A 27,798-nucleotide genomic window follows, 5' to 3' on the forward strand; every position below is an offset into this window, starting at 1 on the left:
CAGAAGCTAAGACACGTGGTTGATGTACCCTGCTCAAACCTTAGTCACCTTTCTGTGCTCATCTAGATGATGATGAAGACCTTGGTCTTGGCATCTGATTCTCCTAAAACTTAGCTGCCATAAATCACAGGGGAACAAAGAACTTTTTGGTAGCTCCTACTTATGCATGTTATTTTTTTTCTCCCTCTCCTCAGAGAGCTGACATTGGGATCTCTGCCCTGACCATCACCCCGGACAGGGAGAACGTGGTGGACTTCACCACACGCTACATGGACTACTCGGTGGGCGTGCTGCTGCGCAAGGCAGAGAAGACAGTGGACATGTTTGCCTGCCTGGCCCCCTTTGACCTCTCCCTGTGGGCCTGCATTGCTGGCACAGTGCTCCTAGTGGGGCTCCTGGTGTACCTCCTGAACTGGCTCAACCCCCCACGCCTTCAAATGGGATCCATGACATCCACAACTCTCTACAACTCCATGTGGTTTGTCTACGGATCCTTTGTACAGCAAGGTAAGAGACAGAGGGAGGCTCTGCCTCTGAGAGAAAACCAATATATCCTCCCCACTGCTGTAGAGACCTTCCTCTCCCCTGCCTCCCTCCCACAGCCCACAAGGAACTGGGAGCACTGGAAAGCTTTGTGCTAAAAAATTTCCTAGATATTTGTCTGCCCTTTGTAGGAACCCTGAGAATTTCAGAGCACGACATGATAGCTTGTGATTTATTGTTTTATTATTACAGAAAGGTGATTTTTCTCTGAGTGAAAAAAAAAGTATTGCTCATCAGTTGCTGGAGAATTATTCAACATTTGCAAGTGCTATGTTCTTACCCAGTCAGACAGATAATGCTGGGATTTGGATTTTGAACTAAGTTTAAACTAGTCAGCAGTGATAAATGATCTTACTGTGTCTGATAGTCTTTCCTCCCTCTTCTGATTTATTTCAATTTTCCTATATAATGTTTAGATTCAAGCTTCTCTGGCCTTCCTGATTGCTTTCTCAATCCCATCCAGCATCTGGTGTAGCCCAGGCTGGTCTCCAATTCTGCTTATGTTCCCAAGTCCTTCACAATCTAACTCTTCTGGCAGAACTTTAACCATGCATCCTAAAGACGTCAGGGACTGCAGATCTTGGCTGGGTATAAACTACTTAGAATTCTGGTCTACAAGTGGGGGTTGTAATGCAAAGTGGAATAAGAAAGCACAGCTTAATATAAGAGCAGAGGGGGTTTAGATAATAGCACTCAACAACAAAACAGAATGAACACCACCTTGCTTATCCATGTAATTGTTCCTCAGTCACTGCTGGCACTGCTGGTACACCTGTTTTAATTTCACAGAGCATCTGCTCTACAAAGAGCCATGGCCACTACAGCCCCAAACTCGCAGAAAGTTCTTTGTATTCTTACCAGAATTTGGATGGAACCCTGTAGGTAAAGATGTCATATTTACGTAATGCCAGCAACATGAGATTTAGCATTACATTATTCTTTTTTTGAAAACTATCAGGTGACATCCATAAAAGCTAAGGGTATCCACAAAAATCAAGTAAAAAACTCCTGGGGCGGGGGGGGAAAAAAAGCTAAAATAATGTCACTATGCAAAAGAAAAAGAAAAGGTTAAACTGAGACTTTCCACAAGAGGAGTGATTTTAAACACATAAGCACAGAGATACTACTTTTAAAATTATCATTTCTGTTGAGCAGTGGTGGTCAGCTAAAGAGATAGTTTCAGGGTTTTTGTGGTTTTTTTATAAATAAAACCAAAGACTTAAGAGTAACTGAGACCTATGGAGGTTTTTTGAATGTATATAGGTGGGTTTATAAAGCTCTCCTTCTGTCCAAAATATCCCCAGTGTAAGTGTTTGGCAAATCCAGCTGTGAGAGAACAGTTGGTCTGTTACAGAACAAGACTCATTACATCTGTCTTCCTGTTAGGTTAGAACTTGTGAATTAGTTTCTTTACTGCATGAATGTGAGTTGTTCCACGCAGGTTTATGAGCCTGAGCATCCCTGCTGTACCCCCAACAGGAGTCCCTAAAAGCTTTCCAGGAGACTGCCCAGCTAAGGTTCAGAGGAGGCACAACTGCTCTCACACACCTCAATCTGAACAATTACTATCTGAATTGTTTGCCCCATGTTTGTCCAAGGAAGCCTATGTGGCCTGGTTTCCTGAAATTCCCTAACTCCTAGGTCCAGAGTAGCAGCCCTCAAGGGAGCACTTGGAGAGATGCTCAGTTAGCTTAAAAAGAAAAGGATTTTTTGACCAAACAATGAAAATGAGTGCTTAAGGAGGGCTCAGAGAGAAACCTTGAATTCAGCATGTTGAGGAAGAAGTTGATGTAAAGAAGGGGGACCAGGTGGCAAAAATAGCTGAATTTAACAGGAAAAAAAAATTGAATTCATTTAAGCAGATCTGCACATGAGGTGCAACTCAGTAAAACCTGCTAGTGGTACAAAGCATCTGGGGGCACCAAAATTGTTGTGCAACTTCAGAAAAAGAAATTCACAGAACGGGGAAAGTGGGAGGAATTATTTACAGAGAGAGAGAGAGAGAGAGAGAGAGAGACCTTACAACTCTACCATATGGATTTTCAAAATTATTTTGTAGAATTCACCAGAATAATGTAAAATATTCACTTGGCTCCTACTGAGGAAGGGAAAGCTATAGACATTTATCTACAACTTTCTTCTCCTTCAAACAACAAGCAGAACTGTCCTGAATTAGCTAGAAGGAAAAATGAAACACATTGAAAATAATTTATACCAAAATACATGACTGATATAAACATAAAAGACTCAGAAGAACTCAGAAATTCAGTGCAAAAGAGTAGCTGATCTATTTATAATGTCAGCCTGTATTTCACATTCAATTTGAATATAACAAAAACTGTATTAACTGAAGCGTTATTGTTTATTAATCCTTGTGCATACAGACAAATGAAAATAATTTTCATTGACAGGGTAACTGGCTATTGTGGGGATTTTGGCTCTGTTTTCATTCATCAGCTCTTCATTCAGCAGAAAAACTGCAGCTTTTATTTGTTTTGGAGTAGTAAATCTGTTGCTATTAGTTCTGATGGGCAAATCTTAAGTGTAGCAGCATGGGGCATTTCAAATACTGTCACGTTCACTTAAGAAATCTTTCAGGAGCAATTTAAAGCATGACAAAGTACCCATTTCTGTTATCAAAACATAGAGCCAAAGATGCTTTTATGCCCTGTGCTGGCAGAAACAAAGCAGCATGAACCCAGGATTGTGCTTTGATAGTTCTGGATTTCTTTGAATGAGGCTAGCTAGTGATTTGTGGCATCATCTTCTCTTTCTTTCCTCTAGACGGAGGAAAAATTTGCAATCATGCAGACTGCTTCAGAACTGCCATGGCTCTGAAGACACAAGAGCCCTCTGCTGCAAAAATACAAGACATTCTTTAAGGAACCTCATAACCAGTTATGATTGAAACAAAGAGCTCATTTCTTCTGAAATAGTTAAAATTCGGCAGATTTTAGCAAGTAGCTTTAGTTCACTGTGTCCCTTTTTATTTTTGTACAGCCTTGACTCTGGTGTCTTGTTCAAATGCTATTAACAAGTTTTAACCTTTTTCAATTTTTGAAACACCAAAGAATACTATTTAATTGTATATAGACAAAAGTCAGCACAGATCAATCCAATGGTTTTTAAGGCAGGTCTGTAATTACAGTCATTTCACGACTATAGGCGCACCCTTTTGACTAAAATTTTCCCCCGAACCCGGAAGTGCGTCTTATAGTCCAGTGCACCTTATATGATGGACAAAGTTGCGAAATTTTCAAACACGGAAGTGGGAGCTGCGAGCGGGGGCGGCGCCGTAGGAGCGCCAAGCTGCGCGGGGGTGCAGGGAGCTGGCGGCCCCAGCCCAGCAGGAGCGGGGCAGCAAGGCAGGGAAGGCGCGTGGGGAGGGAGGTGGGTGGCCCTGGCCGCCACGCGGGGAGGGAGGGAGGGAGGGAGCCGGTGGCCACCCCGAGCCAACTCAGAAGCGCGAGCTGCAGCCGCGCCACAGCAGTCCTGAGCCACCCCAGACCGCAGGCCCCTGTTACTAATTCGTTACTTTGTTCCGCGCTGCGCAACTCCTCGCTGCAAAAAAAAAAGTGCACCCTATAGTCCAGTGCACCTTATATGATCTACAAAGTTGCGAAATTTGCCGACTCCCAGGGGGTGCGCCTTATAGTCCGGTGCGCCTTATGGTCATGAAATTACTGTACTGTCATATTCAGTTACAAAAATTAAGTTTTTTTAGTAGCTTCCTTAAAGGTAGACTGAAACATAATGTGACTGTGTCACTTAAACTTAGGTCTTGAACTTGGCTTTCAATGTCTTCTCTCCATATTTCAGTGACCACTCTAGGCACCATTTTGAGACTGGTAATATGGAGATATATTTTAAGTTTCCCTTTTTATTTGACCTTCATTCATTATTGAGATCAGCCAAAATAATTTACATTACTTTTTTAAGATACATAAGGATAAAGCTGCAATATAACTCAATTAATATTAAAGTGTATAAAATGCAAAGGCAGCTTTTTGTTCTGTACTCAAGCCTTCAAATAGAAAAAAAAAAGGCAGGCAGTTCACTGAAATGCTTTGACTTACTACTCAATATACCCACTGAATCTGCAATATACTGTGACCACTAAGGAGGCAGAGACTTTTAGGTGATCTTAGCCAGGCTGTTGTGGATTATATTAAAAGCAAATGCTCTTCTGAAGTCAAAATTCAGGCATGAGTAGTCAATACCTGTTGTCTCTGAGTTGTTTATTCATCTAAAGATGAAGCAAAGTCATAGATTCAGACTGTGGAGGATTGCAGTTGTGTTGCAATTTAGTGTCACAGCTTCTGAATTTGTTATTTTCCTTTTGTTCATCCTAGAAAACCAAGGGGCTTAAAGCTCTGCATTTTGCTGCTTTTTGGACAGGGTCCCTTTCTACTTCAGAGAGTCTGAGTGATACATGAATCATGGTATATTACATAGTCTTTGCTCAGCTTTTGTGCTACTCTATACAACCACAGTTTTCCTTCTCTTGAGACATGGCATTGTTGCTACTCCCTCAAATTTTGCCCTAATTAGAATTTGCCAGTATAGGGAACCTGCCATATGAACTCTCAGAGAAGAAATTTGAGGGCTCTAAAAACTTTACTAAATTATTCATCAAGATCAACTGAATCAAGTTGCTGCAATATTCTGATAACTTTTATACTTGCTGAAAACCTAGTTTAATTTCCTGAAGGTTTTCTATTAGCTTCCAATTAGGGGCTCTTATTAGAAAACACTCTAGGGAACACTCTGCTCTCACCAGTACTGGGGAAAATCAGTGATTTAAGGAACAGGAGTTCAAGATCTAAAGTTACTGCCAACTCTTTTTGTACAATAGATCAGTTTTTGAGACCGATAAAATGCTACATAATTTTTTACCAAGGACTTGCAGAAGAATGGTTTTGGGGGTTTTATTTTGAAGGCAGCCTCTCAAATTTTATTTCAGAATTCATTGATGAGTTAACTTAATATAAAAGATTTCAGCTGAATGTTGACAAAATAATGAAGTTAGAGAAAAGTACAGTGTTTTGTATCTGATATGAAAGACACCGTAAAAGACTTTATCTTATCACACTCTGCTCATTTTGCTTTGAATTTTTCTGCAAGAAAAGGTATTTCTGAATTGGCCTAGCTGGATTTTAGATTATGCAGGTAAAGATGCAAGGCTCTGTTTTGTTTGGGTATGGGTTTCTTTGCTACAATGGAAAATATCTTTTAAATGGCTGAATCGTTCAAGATTTAATCAGTTCTTGGTGATTGAAACAAAACAAACATTCATTATAGTTTTATAAATAGAATTTGACCATAGGATAATGAGCACTTGAAGTATTAGCTGAAAAAATATAATTTTCTTCAGGGGTCTTAATACACTTGCTTAACCAAAAAAAGTTATGAAATGGCTGATGTTAAAGCACCACTGGTGGGCCATTTTTTTATTCCCTTATATTTGTTTAAAATGCTGGTCACTACTGGAGGTTTTGGTTTGTCATCAGTGGTGTCAGTAATGGCCAATTATGCTGATAACACCTGGCAAATGAGCAAATCTCACTCTTTGCCTTGTGTAAATTACGTTTCATAGGAGCAATAAAACAGCCTCCAAGCTACAGCACTTCAAAGTCATTACAATATTTCCCAGATGGTTAAAGCTGCTCAGAATTCTCAGTCTTCTTCTTGTATTACCACCCAAGGTGTGATACAATCCTCCTGAAATACACTGCCTGGAGTCTGCTATTGCTTAATAAATTACTCCATCTCACTTATCTCACTCTTGGCATATCCCTATCAGCAGGAAGCCATTATGCTGTAGCAACATCCTTTCTTAGTGACATTTCACCTTAATTAACTGTACAACAATCAAATATTTAATATTCAGAGGAAGACTCTGGAACCATTCTGGAAAAATTCTGTTCTAAATTAATTATATCTTGTTATATGATATTTAGCGGTGAAACCTGATTTATTTTGGGAGGGGGGGTTATGTTAAGAAATACAAAAAAGATCCATTTTAAAAGACTGGGACCTAGTTCCTAATTTAGTTTCTGCATCTGATCTGCTGGCAAACCACAGAAACATTATTTAATATCTTAGATATCAGCCCTTAGTTATAAAATTTAGATATTATTCATCTTCGTTCATAAAAAACATGTTGCATATCTTCTGATAGAAGACAAAACTTAAATGCCAGTCTCATTAATTAACAATTTTAATTGCTCTTCAAACTAATGCCAGTCTTGACATATTCATGTAGCAAGGGGAACAGACTTGCTGAGACTAAAATGCACGGCACTGAGCTGGGAAAATTAAAACTCAGATACCAAATATGTCAGGAAACAAACTATATACACCAGCAGATTTATTTGTGGCCACCTTAAAGTATGACCCCCCAAATTCTCGTGTTATTTTAATTAAAGCTAGGCTAGTGTATCAGTAAGTATATTTCCCTTCATCTCTCTGAAGTAGGGACTGCAGCCCTATGGATCCCAAACTCCTTTTGCATGTCTCAGTAGTTTGGCCAGCCCTCTAGACAGAATCCAAAAATGAGTACATTTTGGCAATTGTGTCCTGTGTCTCAAATGTGTTTGGAAACCACAAACGGTCACTGGAACTGACAGCATGTACTGAGAGTTGTTGTCCTGTATGCAGTACACTTTTGTGAGTCTTGGATGCAGCTTTATGTCCTTTCAGAGGCTTGGTTGTCTCTTTTTGAAACTGTAACTCCATGGAACAACCATGCTCCAAGTAAAATGTTCAGTAGAGTGAGCAGTCGAGTTCAGTAGAGTTTGCAGCACTGTGATATCACCAGTGTGAAACTATCAGGGGATATGCTTGGATTTTCCCCTAATTTGAAGTTAAGATTCAGGCAGTTCTCAGAGGCATCTTAAATAATGCATTTCTACATCTTCTCTGCAAGTGTCTGCTTGAGTAATAGCACTGAGTATGAGGCAGTCTGTTTAGAGATTTTTGTGTCTGATATACCCTCTGTGAGGAGGTGCAGAATGAGTGGCAGTGTGAAAGCCCAAAAACTACCTTAATTGCCTAAGACTGGCTCTGATTGACTGTGAGAAGACAATGTCTGTCTGGCTGTAGTGTAAACCCCGATCCAGACCAAGTGAGGCAAAAGGAAAGTAGAATTGGATGTCATGGCATCTGTCCATAATTCTGTGTTGTTTCAGAAACATCCTAAGGAGAATATTTTACTCAGAACATGTTTTTTAATTGTTATAATTTCTAAAATGACTGTAGGCTGTAATTGGGTAAAGAAAGTATAAGTTAGATTTAGATTAGGTAATCAATTTTGACTTTTCAGGGTTCACCTGTGTATAATATGCATTTAATTGCGAAACAAGGAAGAACCATTTAGTCAAGAGCTGCATGTCTCTTGCATGGAGGGACAACATAACCCCCATTTTTATCTTCAAAGATCTTTAGAAGCTGAAGAGGCAAGTCCTAGTTGTCCTGCTCTTTGATACTCCTGCACAGGAGTTTACACTTAAATTGACAACTTCAGCTGTTTAAGGTAGGGAGGAAGTGAGAAATGAGTTTTAGCTTTATTAAAAATACTCCCCCTCTGCTTGGATGACAGCAGGTTCATCTGCAAACTGATCAGCCTTTTCCAGCTGAGGACATGCAAGGCATCAGATAAACATGGATTTTAGAGGGAACCCGTGTTAGTTATCTGATGCTTTTCTGCCCTGTGAGGAGTCCCTCCTCTGCAACAGCTGTGCCATATCTGCATCCACCCATGCAGATCCACTTCCCAACATCAACTGGTGGGAAGGTGCCAGGAAAATTGCCTGAAAGCTGTAAAGACAGGAGCAGCAGAGGTTTTCAAGCTGCTGGCAGGAGAGTCGCCCTTCTCTGGCAGCTGAGGGTTTTTTCCTCAGACCTCTTGTCATGTTAAAGTGTTTATAAAATGAGTAGGCCATAATTAATATAGAAAGGAAACAAAAAATGCTATCAAATGATGTTTTTAACTAGCATGTTCCTTTCTCTGATTGTTGCGATGGACCAGTCTCAGCATATATGGTAAAATGAGGGCTGTTGGGAGGGTTTGTTTGTATTTTTTTGAAATTTAGTCAGCTTCCCCTGCAAATTAAGGGGATTACCTTCATTATAGCAGCATCCTCTTGTAGGAATCTCCTGCTGCTTAATTTTTATCCTTCCACTGTCAGTAATAGAGGGAGAGATCTTAAAGTAGAACTTCACCTTTTCAGTGGTTTTGAAGTTATTGAAATGGGGCTGGGTTAAAAACATGTGATACCTCACCCTAGCAGCCAAAAGTGAGATGAAGCAACACAGGTGGTCTTGACTGAAGCCTTGTCCTCCCCCACACTAGGACAGTGTAAAGGGAGGGATGAAAGGGAAAGGAAGTCATCTGCAGCAGGCTGTTACGGAGCAGTGATAATCAATCTGTTGAGTGGGGTGTTCATTGTTCATGCCCAGATATACTTGCTAATAGAACATTTTTAGCCATAAGCATTTACTTCATTCCTACAATGACTCCTTTTATTTCTATATCCCCAAAGAGGAAAATCCTCACTATCCTGTAAAGTCAGCTTTGAAGTCGCTTTTCACTCCCAAAAAACCCGAGTTGTGATCTTAAGCAGAGTGATAGCAGGTTTGCAGTGAAAACCAGGTTATTCAACTTTCAAACATAAGCATTCATATTAGTGATTTTCATCAATAAATGGCATTATAGCATTTTTCTCTATGAAATTTAAAAGGATGAGAGTTTCATTCTGTCCCCTGTTCACTGTCATAATACTACATTAGGTCATCTGAGTTTTAGACATCACTTTGATAACAACATTGCAGGACATACCTGAAGTAGAATTGTAGTCTAAATTTTAAAAAGCGTTATTTAGAAACATAATTAGAGCTCCTGCACTGGTGATGATTGAATTCTGTAAGGTTAGGAGTTCATTGCAGAGAAGCATTCTGAAAATTAAAGGATAACTAGAATTAGTGACATGAAAACCAAACTAAGGCATCGAGATGTCTGTGATTCACTTGCCTCTGAAGTAGTCAGGGGTCACTCTGTACTGATGGATGCTTGGAAAACTTGGAAGAACAGATTTATAGAAAAGTTCATAATCCTTTTAAAATTCAAGTAAAACCATATTTTTAGTGTGTAATCCTTTTTTAATTTCCCTTCACTCCCTAAAACCTTGAGTCATGGAATTATGTAGAGGTAAAAAGATTATGGGGAAAATTACTTGTCAAAAGATGTGGGGGCATTATTGGAATAAGTTTTCATCCTTATGGTCACACTGCATTGTTTTGTGTTTTCCTTGGTTCACAGTTGCTCTGTTTCAGCCAAAGGGGACTCTCTCCCTCATATTCATAATGTCTTCTCTGACAGGCTCTTAGCTAAAGCCACACTTTAATACCTCATTAATGACATTGTTTAGCTGAACGTTAATTTTATGTACAGATGGTCTGTTTTCAGTCCATTGTGCTCAGTTTTCTGCTGTCCCTGAAGGTGCTGTGTACAACCCTGTCTGTAGTGTGTGGAAAGACCACACTAAACAAACTGTATGTGACAGAAATACACACATTATCTCCTTAGCCACGTATGAATATGTACCAGAGATGATAATTGTGGTTGATTGCTTGAGGCTTCACAGCCTTTGAATCTAGCCATTAGTAATTGAGAGATTTGGTCTCAGCATCTCTTGAAATCTGATCTAAATGTTGCCAGTGTGCAAGGTTATTTGTTAAAATCCAGTGCCAATATCCTCTAAAATAATAGCAAGCATACATCACTTTGATGCCATCCCAGTGGCTGCAAATAGTGCCTTTACACAGGCATGCAATCAAGTGCCATCTCAGAAGCACACATCACATCACAGTGCTCCTGAAGAGCATCCCCAGAGGCTCCCTGTGTTTGTTGAAAATGCACATTGAGCTCTAATCTGTGCTTGTCTCCATGTGTGTGTGTATTAATAATTCTATTCTCTAAAATTATTGTCCTGTGTTTTGAAAGTGGCAACAAAGAATTATCTGATCTGAGTTTTTTCCTTTTCATTTCTTTTCTTTTCTCTTTTCTTTTCTTTTCTTTTCTTTTCTTTTCTTTTCTTTTCTTTTCTTTTCTTTTCTTTTCTTTTCTTTTCTTTTCTTTTCCTTTTCTAAAGAGCTGTTGGTAAAATTGCTGGGCGTATTGCACAGTTTTTTATGATTATGTTGTTGAATTAATACCTTAATACAGTATATTTTGGCCAATAGTTTCATGAGGGGCGGACAGTAAGCCTCAGTTCCAATGTGGTCAGAGTTACAGATATTAAAAGGTGCACTTTCAAATATCAAGACATGTAGCATAAGACTAGTAATTATTAATCTAGACGCTCCCAGTAACTTCAGTAAATGCTAGTAGATGCTTCCATTTTCATTTTAGCTGCAGTCATTGCTCCTCTTTTGTAATGGCAGCAGAAGAGAAAAACAAAATATACTTTGTGATACATTTTCCAGAACTTTTAGAAGGCTAACAGTAAAGGCCACTCATCCCCCTCTCTCTCTGATTCTGTAGCACAAGATATTGGCTCTGTATTCGTGCACACTAATGTTTGTAACATTTCCTTTTATCTCCTGTGAACTTTGATTTTAAATTGAAAATGTACTTTGCTAATTCCCCAGAAAGAATGTGACCAGTGCAAAATTGTTAATATCTGAAATAAGTTGTTAAGCTTGTGGGTCTAAGCCTAAAAGCCAGGAATTGATTCCTATAGGTCTTGAAGATTCATCCTGTAAATATTGCATAATAATGAAAATCTGATTAATGTGTGTAATTAAAGCATCACAGACACCAGGAGAAGCTAGACCACAGCATTTGCTAAATGGTGATACAACAAGTTTCCTTTCCCAACTTTTGCATTATTGCCAGCATTTCAGCAAGATGGGTTGAAAGAAATGATTTATTGTTGTGAAGAGAATTGTAAATATAATATAACTAATATGTTATGCTAACATCACTTTAATCAGGTAATTATTAAAGGACTGTTTGGCCTTTAAGGACATTGATTTAATGGGAATTAATTTAATGATTGAACACTGTTTGTATAACATTATCATTGCTAGTGATGCAGAAAATTGGAATCTCAGCTCAGCTGAAAAGAGTTTAAACTTTTTATTATAACATTAGATACTATTCTACGGGAATGTCATTATCAGACCCCTTTTTATACTTTCAGTATATACTTAAATATTTGAGGTTTATCTAAAAATTTCTGAATAGAAAAAGTAAGTTAAAATGTTTGTCATTGTACTGCTCTTCTTTTTGATAGAGGCTTGAATTTCTGTTTCAAATAGCCTTTTAGAAAGTCCATTAGATTTTGAGTTTGACTTGCTATTGCTTCTCCCATAAAACAAATTTTCTCTGTTTTCATTCTTTGCTTTCTTCTCTGGAAACCTGATGATTTTTTTTTAGGAGGAGTAGAGTTTTGTGTATGGAAAAGTTTTGCAGCTTCAAAGAAGCAGCAGCTTTTAAAGTAGCAGTGGAGCACAGTTCTATCTAGATTATTCTGAGGCTGAATCCTGCACTGTCTAGTCACAACTGGTGAACAGTATAAAAGGAGTGTGATCATTACCTGGGGGTTAAGACAGAGTTAAAGCTGGCCTTTATAGTTACAACTTCCCCTTACCTAAAGGTATGTTGTCTCTGGATGCCCTCCTTGGTTTGCCCTTAGGAGTGCTACTGTCACAAATTATTTTTCATCTTGGTAGTGCCTCTAACTACTGTTGTATATAAATTAGACCCAGGGTGAAAAGGGGAGCATGTAGTGAAGGGGTGCATCTGACAGACTCCTGCAAATTGATTCATTTTCAAACAAAATTTTACTCAGGGATATCTGACAGTTCCTGCTGTATCTTGGCAGAATTTTCCAAGGGAGCCTGGTGGCCAAATGATCAGCCCTCTGTCACTAGAATGAAGCTGTTACAGTAGACACAGCAAGTTAGGCAGGCTGGTATTTGAAGACTGATAGAAAAATAATTTGGTAATAGACATTGCAGAGACTTAAACTTACAAACACAGTAGGTTATTATTCAAGTGTTGAGCAATGCTATAGTAGGCTGAAATGCTTTGCACTGGGTATTCCTGACCCTTTCCTTGATGCTAGAGGATTTTCTAGCTTTGGAGAGGATATTTTCAAGGAGTATGACTGAAGAACCTGCATTTTAAGCAAAACAGTTCATGATCAGGCATTTTGCCAATCTTTTGGATACTTCTGTTTGTCCATCAGGTCATATGTCAAGGCCCTCTGACCATATTTATGAGATGGGCTCTTTGGGCTGTAACTTGATGAGGGTTTTTGTGGCACTGCCACTGGTCCTTGATTAGTCCCAGCATTTGAAATCTCAGCATGGATAATCTTTTTCTATTAATGAGAAAACAGAGCTGAGCAATGAGCCTTAGTATGTGAGTCAAGTGCCAAAGGCACATCCAAACAGATACACAGCAGTGGCAAATGGAGGATTTTTCAGAGGGAGTTTTCAAGATGTGAAATGTAGCTTGGAGGTGATTGCTAGCCAGCAGTAACAGAGGGTGACAAGGTAGCATGGTAATCTCACTTTTAGATTAGACCTGGCTTGTGCCTGGCCTCCTTGATAGGGGGTTGAGGGATGCCTAATCTGCCTCCACAAGGTTAGCTGGCTTCCAGAGCTGCTGATAAGGATCTTTAGCATGTATAAGATGCAGCTTCTCAAACTCCTTCACAGATTTCAGATAACTAGGAGGGATTTGAAATAAGCCTGAAGGAAAGGAATGATAGTTTCAGATTTTCTCCTTGTCACCTAAAGGGGAGAAATAAATGAGGGGAACTTTCTTTAGTGCATCATCGCTTCCCTTCTGGGAGTGCAATGAGGGCAGCACTTCCCACCCAGCTGAATGAAAACAATCTTCCAGGGAGAAAATGTAATGAGATTAGTCAGGGGATCATTACACTAACAACAACAAATGGCAAGAGTAAATGATGGTTTAGTTCAGAAATAAGACATTAACAAGGGGGGGGGGAAATTAATCAGAGCACCAAAAGACAAAGTGAACGCATTCTTTAATTGCCTATAGACCAGCAGGAGAAATCTGAATAATAAACACGAACAGTCAGACTCAGAAATATAGAATTGATCTTCATGGTGTTTCTGGAATCTACTGAAAGTCAAATGGACAAGGTGGGCAAAAGGGGAAGAAGGTGTCACTATGACAAAATGGCAGTAGGTATTTCAGAGGTTGAGAACTTGGAAAGAACTGACCTTGTTTTTTTTTTTTCTGGACTGTGTGCTAATGACTGGGGCACAAAATGAGATGGGGAAGAGTGTCTGCTGCAGGCCACCAAATCCCACTGGAGTGGAGGATGGTTGGCTCCTGTAGAGCATGTCTGTAATGCATAAAGGAAAAATTGAGGGGTCAGAGGGGCAGTCAGGCTGAGTGGTGTGAGTTTCAAGCCTCCAGCTGCCCATGCTGAACTATCTGGAATGCACATGCAGAACATATTGAAAGGACAAGGAACACCGATTGCACCAAAGTGTGCAATGCTACAAACTTCACAGAAAAATGAAATGGGGAGAAAGTGTACAGAGAGGTGAGGAAGAGCTGAGAACAATGGAAAGGAGGGTGCTGAAAACTTTATTAGGACATATAGAAACCTTAATGATATTGGTGCATTAGGTGAAGGTGGTACGATTCAAAATTCTTATGCCAGAAAGGCAATAAATATTTCTTTTCTGTGCTTGAGAAAAAAACAAATGGAATACTTTCTGTGTAGTAGAGGTTAAATGGTAGCTACCACCATAACACAGTTTGAAATCAATGAATTTAAACAAATTTCACCCAAGCATTTATAAGGGTTTACTGTGTAACTTCCAAGATTTATGTTTGCTGACTTGAGTCTTAGAACACTGGGCAGGTTTTAGAAAGGTGACAAAAAAATTATTGTAAACCTAAAGACCAAACAGAAGCTGCAATTCAAGGTTTCCTTCCATCTTAATATCTGAATGTTACAAGATGAAAGACAGATGTAAACAGACACTTGATTTCAAAAGATATAATGATTAAAAAACCTACGCATGACTTTTAAAATTTTATTTAGAAAAAAAGGAAAACTTTGTCTTTGGTATTTGTTGGAAATTTTTATAATCACCTTGGTAAATTAAAAAAAATTGATCTCTTCCAATCCTACTACTTCCAACGTGCTCAAAGAACAGCTTCTAATATATTTGGAGTATTTTCACAGTATAGTAATAATACATAGTTGCAGTGCTCTCTCTCTAGGAAGCACAGGAGGAACAGGTGGTGTGGCAAGTAAAAACCATAGCTGGCTTTCAGACTTCTCCACACCTTGTAAGATCTGGCTGCCAGCCCTGCCTCATGATCAGTTCCTTCTCCACTCCCAAACCCCTGCAATCTGCCAATATGTGCAAGGATAGGGAATTCAGCCACTGATTTACAAACTTATTTGGAAGGCATTAGCAATTCAGGCAGTTGTATTCTCCTGTAAAATAATTCATCGTGCCTGCTGTGGTCAATGGGAGTTAGCTTCAGCACAAAATGGAATATTACAAGCTCAGGTTAAGGCATGCCAGCCTAAATGTTCTGGATGAATACATGCAAAGCCCAAGGAAGAATGGAGAAGGATAGATGAAAAAAATGAAAATAAGGGAAGAAAAATTCATGATAAGAGATTTCCTCACAACTTGCAAGCTGCATTTACTTCACAGCTGGTAGAAATAGGTATAGGCTTCATTGACTGTAAAATATTTTTTTATCCTATACTGAAATGAACATTTCCAATTGAAAGTGGGAGAGATTTTATATTATCAAGAAAGTTTTTAACAGAACAATAGCAATAGCTAATGCTCTGAAAGGTTCTGCCTTTGAAGAGCTCTGCTCTGCAGAGTTTTGCAAAGATCACAGAGCTCAGTCAAACTTCAAGTTTTGTGTCTCATGGCAAAAAAAAATTGGAAATATAAAATGCCTCTTCCTCTTTGTTAATACAAACTACTTCCCTTACACACACTGTCTATTAATGTCCCTCTCACAAAGAAAACAGAAGACATGCATTGATCTAAACTGTTTGCAACAGGCATCTGCACTTCTTTATTTATGGAAATTGCAGTTTCACAGCATAATTGATGTGACTGTTCTAACAGGCTAAAGGCTAAATTGCAACCAGCTCCCAAGTCCTTTGTGCTTTTTTACCAAAGGCCAATAATTCACTGAATGTGGACAGAATTTTTGTAAGAAAAAGCAGAACCAAAATCTGTTCCCAGATAACCCACCCTATTATTTCTTCACCTTTCTTTTCCAAGGACAGTTGAGATTCTTGCTTTTAATTTTGATAGCATTACAGTTCCTCAACAAAACAGTCACAATTAACAACTTTTACACGGTTCCTTAAATTATCTGGAAAACTCTTTACACAGAAACTCAGCTCACTGCAGTTTTTCTTCAGGCAAACAATTGACAAATCCCCGAGGACAAGATGTTTGTAAGAAGAGCCCATGCATTTTGAGTTCTTCAAATTTAGTCCAGAATTTTAAAATACCAAGATCTTACCAGGCTGTGATCCTGAATTTCCCTATTTTGCCCCTTAGTCCTGCGTTTTCATTACTCCTTCTTGCCTGTACTCCTCTCTTGTGGTTTTTGATGTGAAGAAACCTTTACACTGAATACAAATGAGGGAAAATAATTTTTTTAAAGTAAAAATGTGAATGGTAATTGTATAGCTTCACATTTTATCTTCTAAGTTGGGTTTTATCCTGATATTTAATTCTGTAATAATTATGCATTATATTGTTTGTGTTATCAAGACAATGCATTATTTTTCCTGCCTTCTATTTAGCTAGAAGCACTTGGAAAGAAATGGGAATAAACAGAAATTTATAAGATAAGTTGCAGCCTAAGCCTGTCATCTGAAGTAGGCCAGCATTAAAATGGTCTAGGATTGATGAAGGAGAGCTGCATTAGATGAGAGTGGGAGGACTAAAAGTAATTTCTTTCGCTGTGACTTCTACAGTAATTCAACTTTTTCAGAAAACTCCCAATAAGATTGATTTTTCTAGTTCAGTTTACTCCAGAAAATATCTTTCCCTTCCTGCACATGCAATCTTAACATTTTAAAGGCAGATTAGATATTTCTAAGTGGTTTTACCACCCATCACATGTCAGATTAATTATACTGGGAACTGTAACCACCACATAGGTGATATGCAGGTAGTAGAATTTTGTGCTGCATTATACCCTACTGAGAGTGTATTGGAAAGGCCACAATAAATGACGCCAATAAATGATACTATAGCCTCTGTATTCCTTTGAGATCTGTCTCTTAAGGTGACAAAACCACTCCAGGGCTGCTGTCTTCTATGATTTCCATTTTTTCCATGAGTGGGGCTCAGTGCTTTTAAGCACTGCTCATCATGCCCCAGCAGTGGTGTTTTTATTGTGACCACTACCAGTGTGCTGACCTCCCCCATGGATTTTGCCACAGGAATGAGGTGTCATAGAGCAGATTTTGTTCTGGCCATCAACATGTCTGCATTGCATTAGGGGTTGCTAAACTTTACTGTATGATACAGGAGACAACAGCAGGCCAAGGTCTGTTCCATGTTCTTGGTTCCTTCCTGCTTTGTGCTGTGTCCTGTGTGTAACCTCTTGTAACCAGGACATGGAGCGATCAACAAAGATGTCAAGGCTCCTGAAACTCATCCCAGGGAGGTTTGCCTGTCTGTCCCTCCTGCACATAATTTAAAGTTGAGAATGGTATCTTTTAGGTTGGAACTCTCTGTCATGGTAATGTTAATGGAAAAGCAGTGATTGTCGCTCTCCTGAGTGACTTGGCACTCTTCTGCACTAAGAAAATGTGGATTTGAACCAAAAGAAAACTTCAGAAAGTTTTATCCCCAGAAACAAAATTGGGGAGAACGAAGAGGTTTCACAAGGTGAACTGTCACATGCAGGAAGTGTTTTAGCAAAGGGTATAATGGAACAAGACTGTGTCACATTAAGTCCCCTAATAGATGCCAAAGAAATGATACCATGGCAGTAAAAGATCTCCTTTGATTTTTGTTTCTTTCTTCTTTTACTGGGAAAGGTGGAGTAACCTGCCTGTACTGCTTAAAAAGTCATGCACCTTTGCAGTTGTGTGTCAGCCCTGCTTTAGAAATGATGGTTTAAGAAGCCTCAGTGCAAGAATTGTTAGAGAAGCGAGGAATTATTTTGATATATGTTTATTGTACATGTACTTCAATACAAGATTTGTCCTCAAACTTTGTTTATTGACTGCTGGTATACGAGGAACAACTGTGAATTAGGAGCAAGGCTTCACAAACACCTAGATGAAGTAAAAGTGCTTGGGCTAACCAGCATCCATAGATTTTAAAGTCTATTTTTAACATGGGAGGGAAAAGGAAAAAGTAATAGTGAATAGTGGGGACAACCTTACTGAAGTATGGGGAAGTTGTGTGGAGAGATGGGAATGCTGTGGCTGAGGGATTGACAGTGGCTTTCATGTTCGCTTTCGTGCTCACTTGAACCAGAGGCAGGAGTGAGAGTTTCAATGGTCCTCTCCCTTCTGACATTTAATTTCAATTCAAAAATGTGAGAATTCTAGAGTTTTACTCATTAAACTGAAAAATGAAAAAGCAAGGATATCCAAAATCACACCAGTCATTTCAATTAAGTGTGAAGATTATCTGCAGGGATTTGTACCTGAAAATTAAAAGGACAAACAGCCTTTTCTGAAAAATTAATATAATTGTTCTTTTCATTTAATTAAAAACATCATTTTTGAAGTAAGTATTTCAAAGACATTGCAAAAGCTGTTGTAAAGTAGAAATAATCTATCAAAAGTAATTTAACATTTATGCAGCAGAGAAACCTGGATCTTAAGATGTTAAAGTGTTCATCTTTGATAATCCTTAGACTGAAATAATATGTCCCAATGTGATCAATAGATTCTTATTTCAGACAATTACATGGCATCTTGCAAATAAAAGAAAACTTGTTCCCAGCTGTGTATTGAGTAGATTTTGTCTGTCATTTCTGGAATTCTCAAAAGGCAAAGGATTTCAGTGTTTATATACCAAAAGTATAAATGGAGTCAATTATTATTTCACATATGGAACAATTCCACATCACTGATGCAGGAAAAAAGTTTCAAATTTGTATGGCAATGTAGAGTTCCAAATGTTTTGTATAGGTAAGAAAAATTCTGAATAAAGCAGTAAGAGAATCTTTAATAGACAACACTGATTAAATATACAGTTTCTGTACATAAGTGAAAATTATGTGTTCTTGGGATGGGAATAATTGTAATCTGTATTCCCTTAAATCTACTTGCTGAGGAAACATTAAGGCATTTTTACACAAGTACAAAACAAACGACCTACTGAGGATTGAACTGATAACAATTTGCTTTTGTAAATCCCAGGCATTGTACCACCATAAGACTTTGCATAGGAGAAAGCTACCTCAAAAATAATATCAGCTTCTGAAATTGCTGAGTGTAGAGGAAAAGGGTGAACAGCTTGAGCAGTTGACTGTGGGTGTTTGCTGTGTTCACCTATCCCCCCTTAGTTACTTGTAGCAGTGACAAAACCTACTGCAGACAAAAAGAGGATTTTGAAAAAAATTAACATTTTGCATCATCTAAAAATCTGACATTGATATATTTTTTAAACAGAAAGAGCTCTTGCAAATACTCCAAGCTAGTGTGTTTTGGGGCAGCTATTTTGAATAAAACCTGCTGCTTTTCATGGTTTGCATTACTAGGCTCTTGTCACACAATCACACAAATAGTTTGCAGCTCATCCTGGGAGGTTTAATTGCTGCTCCTGTTCTGTTTACATAGCAGTTGGATTTTGAAGGAAAGCAACTATAGGAATATTTAAAAAATGCTTGCTTTCTTCTTCAATACATGTGATTTTTTTTCCCCGCATGTCCAAGATCACTTGCAGCAAGTTGTACACATGCATATGGTTCTCATGAGCATCTGCCTGCCTACAGAACTGTGAAAAGTAATTGTGTTGTGATGGGATTTTTTTTTTTACTTTATGTTCCCCAGAATGAAAGAAAAACTTAATTAAGGTTTTTAGATAAGATCTCTAAGGAAAGAACATTGTAAGAATTTGCTTTGGCTGCTTTTGTTCTGAGATCTAGAAGCCTATTTCCATTACTGGACAGGACTAGCAGATGAACGACAATTAAATGCACAAAAGCAAAAGAGATTAAACACAGGAATGACAACTGACAGTGTGGGCTTCCTTCAGTGCTTTTTGTTGCATACAAAGTGGAGCTCCCAATCCTGCTCAGTTCACTGAAGCACCAGGTTTTAATGAACTGCTTTACACTGTTAACCTTGGGGTCTGGTCATCCTGAATGAAGCACGAGCATTCCTCTGCCAAATGAAAACTCTTGCTTTTCCTTCTTCCCCACAGGAGGAGAGGTTCCATACACAACCCTGGCAACCCGGCTGATGATGGGAGCCTGGTGGCTTTTTGCCTTGATTGTCATCTCCTCCTACACGGCCAACCTAGCAGCTTTCCTCACCATCACACGCATTGAGAACTCCATCCAGTAAGTTGATAATGAATGATTCAAGAGAAAGGAGGGTGAACATAAATATACATGTAGAGGGGTATAAATGCTCTACTTAAATGTGAGAACAGGAATAAACTTTTATCCTCCTGAGTAGTTGGAAAGTTAGAAATATAACAATATACCATGGACTGTCAGTCTCCCTGGAGACACTCTGGTTTTAGCATTGGAATTGTTGGCCTCTAGCAGATGCTTTTCCCTGTGGCAGACATACATATGTATGTTTGCACACAGACATATTTTGAAAGAAGCCATTGAGTTTGAGATGACCACACATTATCAGTGTTTGAAATAGGAAAGCATAAATTGCTGCTGTGTTCTCCATCTCTGCTTTCCATTTGGATGTATTCCACAATACTTGAGTTCAGACATTTGGGTCAGGAAGAACCCAATGCTTCTTCAAAAAATGTATGGGCACCCCAAAGCTGACTTCACCTGTTCTTGCCAAGGCAGAGATGCAACAAACAGTAACAAACTCACTTGTAGTCAACTTTGCTCCTTCTGTTCCCAGGAGCTCTCTTACTACATAAACAGATCATGTTGTTCTCTTTTTCTCATCTATTCATTCCTTTGCTTCATGCCCCCCAAAAATGAATGTCCTGGTCTTCTCCTGTCCCTTTTATGGTGAACTCTTTCTGTCACACCTCCCAGTCTTCTTCTGAAGAGCACATCATCTTTCCATACCACAGGAATCTGTCTAGGTCTCCTACCCTCTCTCTCTGCCCTTTTGTACTCCAGTATCCTCTCCTTCAGCAAGCTGCATGCCAAGTTATCCTTGCTCCCATTGCTCCAGTGACATCCTTCACCTTCAAAGGCTCACTCCTGGGTCAAAGCAGAGACTAGAAAATAAAGTGAAGCATTAGCTAGCCAAGAACCACAGCTGGCCATTTTTTCATAGCAGGTTAATCTTGTGTCTACAAGTCTGTGAAAGTATGTGAGAGTGATAAAATTACCCTTTCCTATATATCCTTATTTGCAAAAATCACACGGGGACTTTAAAAAAGAGAGGCACATTTCACTGTATTTCTTTTTTCAGAAAGGTAAGAACTTGACCTTCAAGTCAGGCTCAATGCTGACCTTAGGGAAAATTCTGTTTTCCCAGTCCAGTCGTTGATTCAAGTCCCTGACTTGTGTGTATCATCACCTAAAGTCTTCCTGCTTCTAATTCAGCTGCTTTCAAAATCTCTGAAATTCCCCTTGCAACAGTGAACCACTATCACAGACTGAGCAGGGAGAGCCTCGGCCTCCTGTGAGTTCACAGGTCAGGATCCAGCATCACTGCGTGCCAGCAGTCGCTGTGCTTGCACTGGGGTGCTTCTCCTCTAGGTGAGGATTTTCTATGTGCTAAAACCAATCCAGGCTTTCACATTGGCTGATAAACATCTGCAAGAGCAGACAAGTTTCGTTTGCAATTGAAGCCCAAGCTGGACCCAAGAGGAGAAGCAGCACTTAGCTCTGAGTGCATGGTTATGTCCTGACTCTCGGGTGATGAAGGTGGAGGGAGAAGTTGCTGTTTCATAGACCAAATTGCCCAGGTTTTACCAGTCCTTACTTTCCAAACTGGAAATTTTATATGGTTTTTATACTTCCTTTCTGAGGTAACAACCTCACAACTTTCATCAATTAGAGGGCTCCATACTCTAAGACAGAGATATATAAAACAGACTAAAGTCATGAGAAAATGAGAAAATTACTCCCTTGATACAGCTGTATTACCAGTTAGATCAAGTTACCATTTTCTTTTCTGTTCTGAATAACAGTTTTGATATGATGCAATGCTGCCAGGCTATTTTGACACAACCCAACCATTTGACTCTGTAGTCTCAATTAAAATCCCTTTGAAATTTATATAGGAGTAAAATTATATTCTGTGTCAATGTTTGTCAACATTGATCTTGATATTTTGATGGAAGGTGATTTATTTATTTTTTAAGTTTTAGAAGATTTAAATTAGAACAAGGACTTTGAGGAAACAACATGGGAATTTTTACATGCAAAATAAATTATAATGATATATTCACTTGTGAATTTTGTCCTTACAAGAATGAAATATGCTTCTGCATCCTGCTTTGAAATCATGTCCCTTATAGTTTTGAAGTAGTAGAGAAAAATGTTCAAATTACTGTGACAAATGTCTGTGTTTTCTTATCATGTATAAAGAAGAATAAAATATACCCAAACTATAATTTAATACATCTTCAACTTTTTCTTGCAGTTTATTATGATGTCACTAGAAAAGCCTCAGTGGAATTTTGAGGCTATTATACACAGTTGGGACTACATTGGTCTTTGTGCTGTATTATTTATGGGCAGAGGCACTGAAAATGTTTTATTCAGTAGAAAATGCTGCAGATGGAAAGCTCCTGGAATGAAAGAACAGACATTTTTCAACAGCACTTTCAGCTCAAAAATAGAGTAATTAGATGTGTTTAGTGTCCATTAGGGAATGAAGTTATCCTAACTATGGTGTGAGTATAAAACTTTAGTTTACAAAACTGCCAAAATTGGAACTTAAACCAGCACATGAGAGAGGATGTTTGTTTATCATGCTGAATTACTGCAAAGTGGAAAACATGAATAAGCCATAAAGAAAAAAGCTGATGCTCCTTTTTTCCTCTTTTTCTTTTTTTTTTTTTTTTTTAACAGTTCAAATTGTACCTTGGGGAGCCTTCAAGACCAGAATGAAAATGAGTATAAGCATTTAAAAAAATAATCCGGATTCTGCTACTAGTGCTTGTCAGCTTTAGACAAGACAGAAAAAAAGGAAAGAAATTGAAGTCAGTGGGTTTTCACAGATATAAAAAGTAGTTAATAGTTTTTCATTTCCGATTTCCAGCTAGCATCAGATATTACAGTGTGTTGTTGTAGGTATGGTCCTTGCGATATCTTTTACAAAGATAGGAGGATTCAAGCAGCCCACAGCACATTTCATTTCCATTAAACATTTGGTTGTTACTGCATTTCAGCGTTTGGATATGAAGCTAGTTTGTGTTAGAGCTCTTGCAGTTTCCTCTGCTCAGTTGGTGTGAAGGCTGGGCCACTGCTCCTAGTCAGTGCCTCATGGTATCCAGAGCATATTTTGAGTAGTAAAGCATGCAAAATTTTATCAGTCCATCTACTAAGGAGGGCCCGTAGAGAAATAAGTCTTCCCTCTCCCTACAGAGTTTCAAAGTAGATCTTTGCTGTATAACTTCACTTGATGACATTTGTTCTCTGCCTCAATGTTCAATTTGAATCAAATTTTTGTAGTTTTCAAATTAATTTAGAGAAACTAGAAGAAAAAGAACGGGTGTTAAATCTGCTTTTCCAGAGAAGTGGCTGCTCTCAATACCTTTGGGAGCTCAGCTTTTCACCTTCTGCCAACACGCAATATCAAGAGCAGAGGCACTCAAATTCTAAAGTAGTTCCTGGATGCATCTTTTGTTCACACTTGACCCACATTGCAGATGACATTTAAATCAAGAGAGTCAGCATTTCAAATGCCAAAACACTGTGGCAGCAAAGCATAATTTCTATGTGTTTTAAATCTTTAGATTGCTTTCTCAAATGCAACATAAAGTAATAGACTTTTCTTGGTAAATGCCAAATAAATTTGGAGATCATGAGCTATTTCTAGGAGGTGCTCATGTTCTGAATTTCATCACTGACCTAGTGTTGACATTATTATGCTTTATGATTCCTTTAGGACCAAATTAGAGTCAATTGGCAGAGATTGATTTAATTCAAATTACTGCACTGTTTTTCTGGATTAAGAGAGGGTGTCACCACCTTCTCATGGGCACAGACATTTTGCAGAAAGGTTGTGGGAATGGGGTGTACAGAGAAGAAGTCAAAGGATTTACCATTTGAAAACCTGGTGTTAGGTGGTTTCAAGTTTAATCCACTTCTAAAATGTGGAAGCATAAAAGTTTATACTGTACATGTTGTGGGGGAAAATGTGCATCTTTTGTCTTCTGTAAAATTAGTTCACATTATGTTCTCCATCTTATAACAAGTGTGTCTTGTTTGGTAGGTGAGTCCTCTGCCTCCAAAAACGGAGGCATAGTGGGAAAGCAGGTCTTTCTTAGCCATTCTTTTTACAACATTTTGCTAAACCATGATTCACTTGAAGCTAAGAAGTCCTTAAAGCTTTATACAGCTCAGTGCTATTGACTACAGGGTTTCTGCAAGGGGGTTGCCCAGAACACAGTAATTAGATATTGCCCAATGCATGAACATGAATCTTTCCTGTAACATGGTTCAGCCTGCAAGCAATATTACAGGTTTCTACCACAGCTCACCCTGACAAGAGTCAAACCCCTTGGCTTAATGTGCCATGTTCCCTAACCCTAAATCTGCTTGTGAATTAATCCTCACTGTCCTAGGAAAAAGAAAACCCAACCAACCAGACAAATGAACAAAATACCCACAAAAGCACTGGAAAGCATTATCTGAATTAGTCATAAATAAAGACTTCAGTGTATGCCATGACATTGGTTGTTTTTTGCTGAAAATTTAGTAACTAGTTCTTGCAGACAGCTCTATGCAGCACTCAAGTCTAGCACAGCTATCCTGAATTGATCTATAACCCAGGTTTACAAAGATGTGTTGGTGCCCAAGACTCTGACCTAGGTGGTATTGTATCACCTAAAAAGAAATTCAGTTACTCCTTTATGAAGCTGACTTTTTGCTTTTCACATTTTTCTGTGTACTTTTTTAACACTTTTGGCTGACATGTTACCAATTCTGAGTCTAGGATTTTAATTTATAGAAAACGGTATGCTCTACAGAAAGAAACATATCCAAATACTACTATGTTGTTTCTTCTAGCTGGAGGAAGAGATACATTTTTAAATTGCAAAATAACTGATTTATATTAAACCATAAAATGAAAGTGACCTGACAACTGCTGTTGGATTAGGTGTAGAATACTAAACACGATCAACAAACTGAAAAATGCATCTATCTGTTAATAACTCTTCCTCAAATGACTCAATTCCTCCTCAGAATAGCCCTATTAGCCTAGTTAATTTAGGATAATATTGATGCTGGGATAATATTGGTATTATCCCAGTAATTGCAATGAGGAAAAAAACTTATCATAAAGGCCACACATATTATTTTTCCCCACAATGCTGCATGAGTGAAAGACAAAAATAAGCTGAATGACCTGACTGCATGGTCACTTCTCTAGAAGTAGAATTTGTATAAGTCTGTATAAAAACTCAGTTAAAGATATCTTATTTTTTAACATAATTTACAACTGCATCTGCTTTTTTTTTTATATTGTAAACAATTTTTATCATTCATTACCTTATTGCTTCAAAACTAGAAATTCAAAGAGAAAAAAGTTTTAAAATGTGAAATGATCATTTGCTTACTCATGCTAATGAGTGCTTTTCTTTGCAGATAGTTCATATCGGAACTATTGAAAAATTACATTTCACTGTGGAATGAAATGGAATCAGGATTTGGGCATCAAAGGATCCCTTGCAGGAATTAATTAGCTTGAAAAATGTTTTTTCCTTATTTTGAGATCTGGTGTGGCAGCTGTGTAGTGAAACTGGGCAACAGAGTGAGGCTGAGGATTTACGTGTCCACTAAACGCATTTGTCTGAAAAGAGAATGAGTTGTTTAATCCAGGAACACAGGTACACCAACCAACGTGTAACCTAAACCAGGCTGGAGGCAAAACAGTTTCAAGAGTTCTTTCTTCTGTAAAGGATCCTCAGTGGTTTAATATTTCTAGTAGTTTAATAATTCTAGTAGTTGTCTCAAGGCTTGCAATTTCTCTTAGTTTTACTGTACTTTGTTTTGTTGCTTCCCGGTTGAGTGTCTCAGCAATAGTCTGCAGAGTTGTGAGTTATTAAGCAAACAGCTTCTGAAGGAGGTCACACATATTTTGATCTCATTTTATGTGTTTTTGTGAGGGGAGGGAGCCACTGATGTGTGACAAGTCTCTGCTGTATTTGCAACTTGTCTAAGCAGCAGTATATACACATGTACACCTCCAAGGCTCCCAAGCTTCTTTCTTGCTCCTCAGCATATGGTCAGGTGAACCAGAACTTTGGGTTTACTGCCAACAACAGCATTTAGCACATCCATAGAGTTTACACTTGGATTTGTCTTGCTTTTGTCCCCTTGTCATCATTTTCCCTGCATGGAACCTCACCTGCAACTGTGAAAAGATGCAAGCAGGGCAGCTGAGAGGCATCCTGCATTTTAGGATAGCACATCTAACAGTGAGGCACTGCAGACTCCAGTTAATGCCAGACGTGGCAACTCCAACATGCCTTCCTGAAGGCATTGACATAATTCTTCTCCTTGTTATTTCCCTGCTGGTGGTGCTTTTGTGTGTGGTAGCACACTTGCTTCTCAGCCTGTTTGCTTCCCATACCTGACTGTAGCACTCTTCGAGACTAATGGCTCATGTCATGTGCTGGTTTGCCCTTCTGAAAATAACAAAGTTGCTTTTATAGCCACATGATATAACAAGAGCTCTTTTGTGCTGTTTTTAACTGATTTGTGGCAGCAGCTACACCTGTCAATTGTATCCTGCTTAGCAATAATATATCTAAAAATGCTTTGTTGCTTGCTGTATTAGAAATTATATGGCTATACAGAGTCTTGTAAAGTAATGATTGCAATTTTACTAAGTGTTGTCACTAGAAAATGGAGCCTGGATAAATACTTTTTTACACTTTAGAAAAGTACGACAAATAACAATTACAGGACATTGCAGTGTGCATCTTGTGACAGCTCATTGCACTGCTGAGTGCTGCCAGTTGATTACAGGAATGTACTGGCAGCAGTAACAGAATGGATGAACACAGTATGCTGTGTTTATCTGGTGCCTTTCATCAGTGATGCTTTTGACAGATAGACTGTCAGCACTTTGCACAACACTTTGCCTAATGGTAAAATAAGGAGAAGCTCTCAGCAAGGCCCACTGCTGCCTACCAGGGTGCCTTTCTGCAGAGCTATGCTCAGCCTGCTTGTTGCAGGGTTTTATTCATCCCTAGAGCTTTATATTTGTCCTCCTTGTGGCTTTCACACCCCATTCCTCCAGCCTTTCTAGGCCCATCTGAACTTCAGCCTGTCCTTGAGGAGGGGGCTGGTCCCTCCCTGTCATGTCATCTGCAAACATGACAGGAGGGTGCTTGCTTACCTCCTCCATGTCATTGGTAGAGACATGTCCCAGGTTAGAGCTCTGGGGTACCTGTTAGCAGCCTGCAAGTGAGATATGCCCTGAGCATGACAATCCAATTGGGAATTTATCAAACCTTATTTCCCACACAGCTGTACCTAAAGACCTCATTTGGATGCAAGAAATATTGTGGTAGGCAGGCAGGCAGGCTGCCTTGCTAAAGTTAAGGTAAACTATGTCAGTATCTCCAGTCTTGTCCACAAATGAAGTACAGTAATTTCACGATTATAAGCCGCAGCTGATTATAAGCCGCACTTTCGTTCACAGCGAACTTTCACAAAGTTGCCAATTAGTAACAGAATCGCGGGATCACAGAGTTTACTGGCAGGCACCGGCCCTGAACATTATTTCCAAATGAAAAAAGATACAGACAATAGCTGCGGCAGTGTACCCTGCAAGTTTTATTAACAAGCGGGAAAAGATACGAACAATGGTGTGGTCATTTTACAAGCATTTCCAACGGATC

The 27,798-nt window shown here is 38.8% G+C and overlaps 1 protein-coding gene across 4 annotated transcripts in view; it reads left to right on the forward strand.

Annotated features, from left to right (window-relative positions):
* Positions 1 to 27,798, forward strand: part of GRID2 (glutamate ionotropic receptor delta type subunit 2) — a 698,066-nt gene that overhangs the window by 574,518 nt on the left and 95,750 nt on the right. For all 4 annotated transcript variants that reach the window (XR_004417944.2, XR_004417943.2, XM_033060210.1 and 1 more), the window contains exons 11-12: positions 195 to 507; positions 19,987 to 20,125. Coding sequence is in view for 2 of the 4 variants with exons in the window: in XM_033060210.1 (XP_032916101.1) it covers positions 195 to 507; positions 19,987 to 20,125 (452 nt within the window). In the remaining 2 variants the exon portion in view is untranslated. The remainder of the gene's footprint in view (positions 1 to 194; positions 508 to 19,986; positions 20,126 to 27,798) is intronic.

This window comes from Catharus ustulatus, chromosome 5 (genome assembly GCF_009819885.2).
Source record: "Catharus ustulatus isolate bCatUst1 chromosome 5, bCatUst1.pri.v2, whole genome shotgun sequence".
Classification (NCBI taxonomy): domain Eukaryota; kingdom Metazoa; phylum Chordata; class Aves; order Passeriformes; family Turdidae; genus Catharus; species Catharus ustulatus.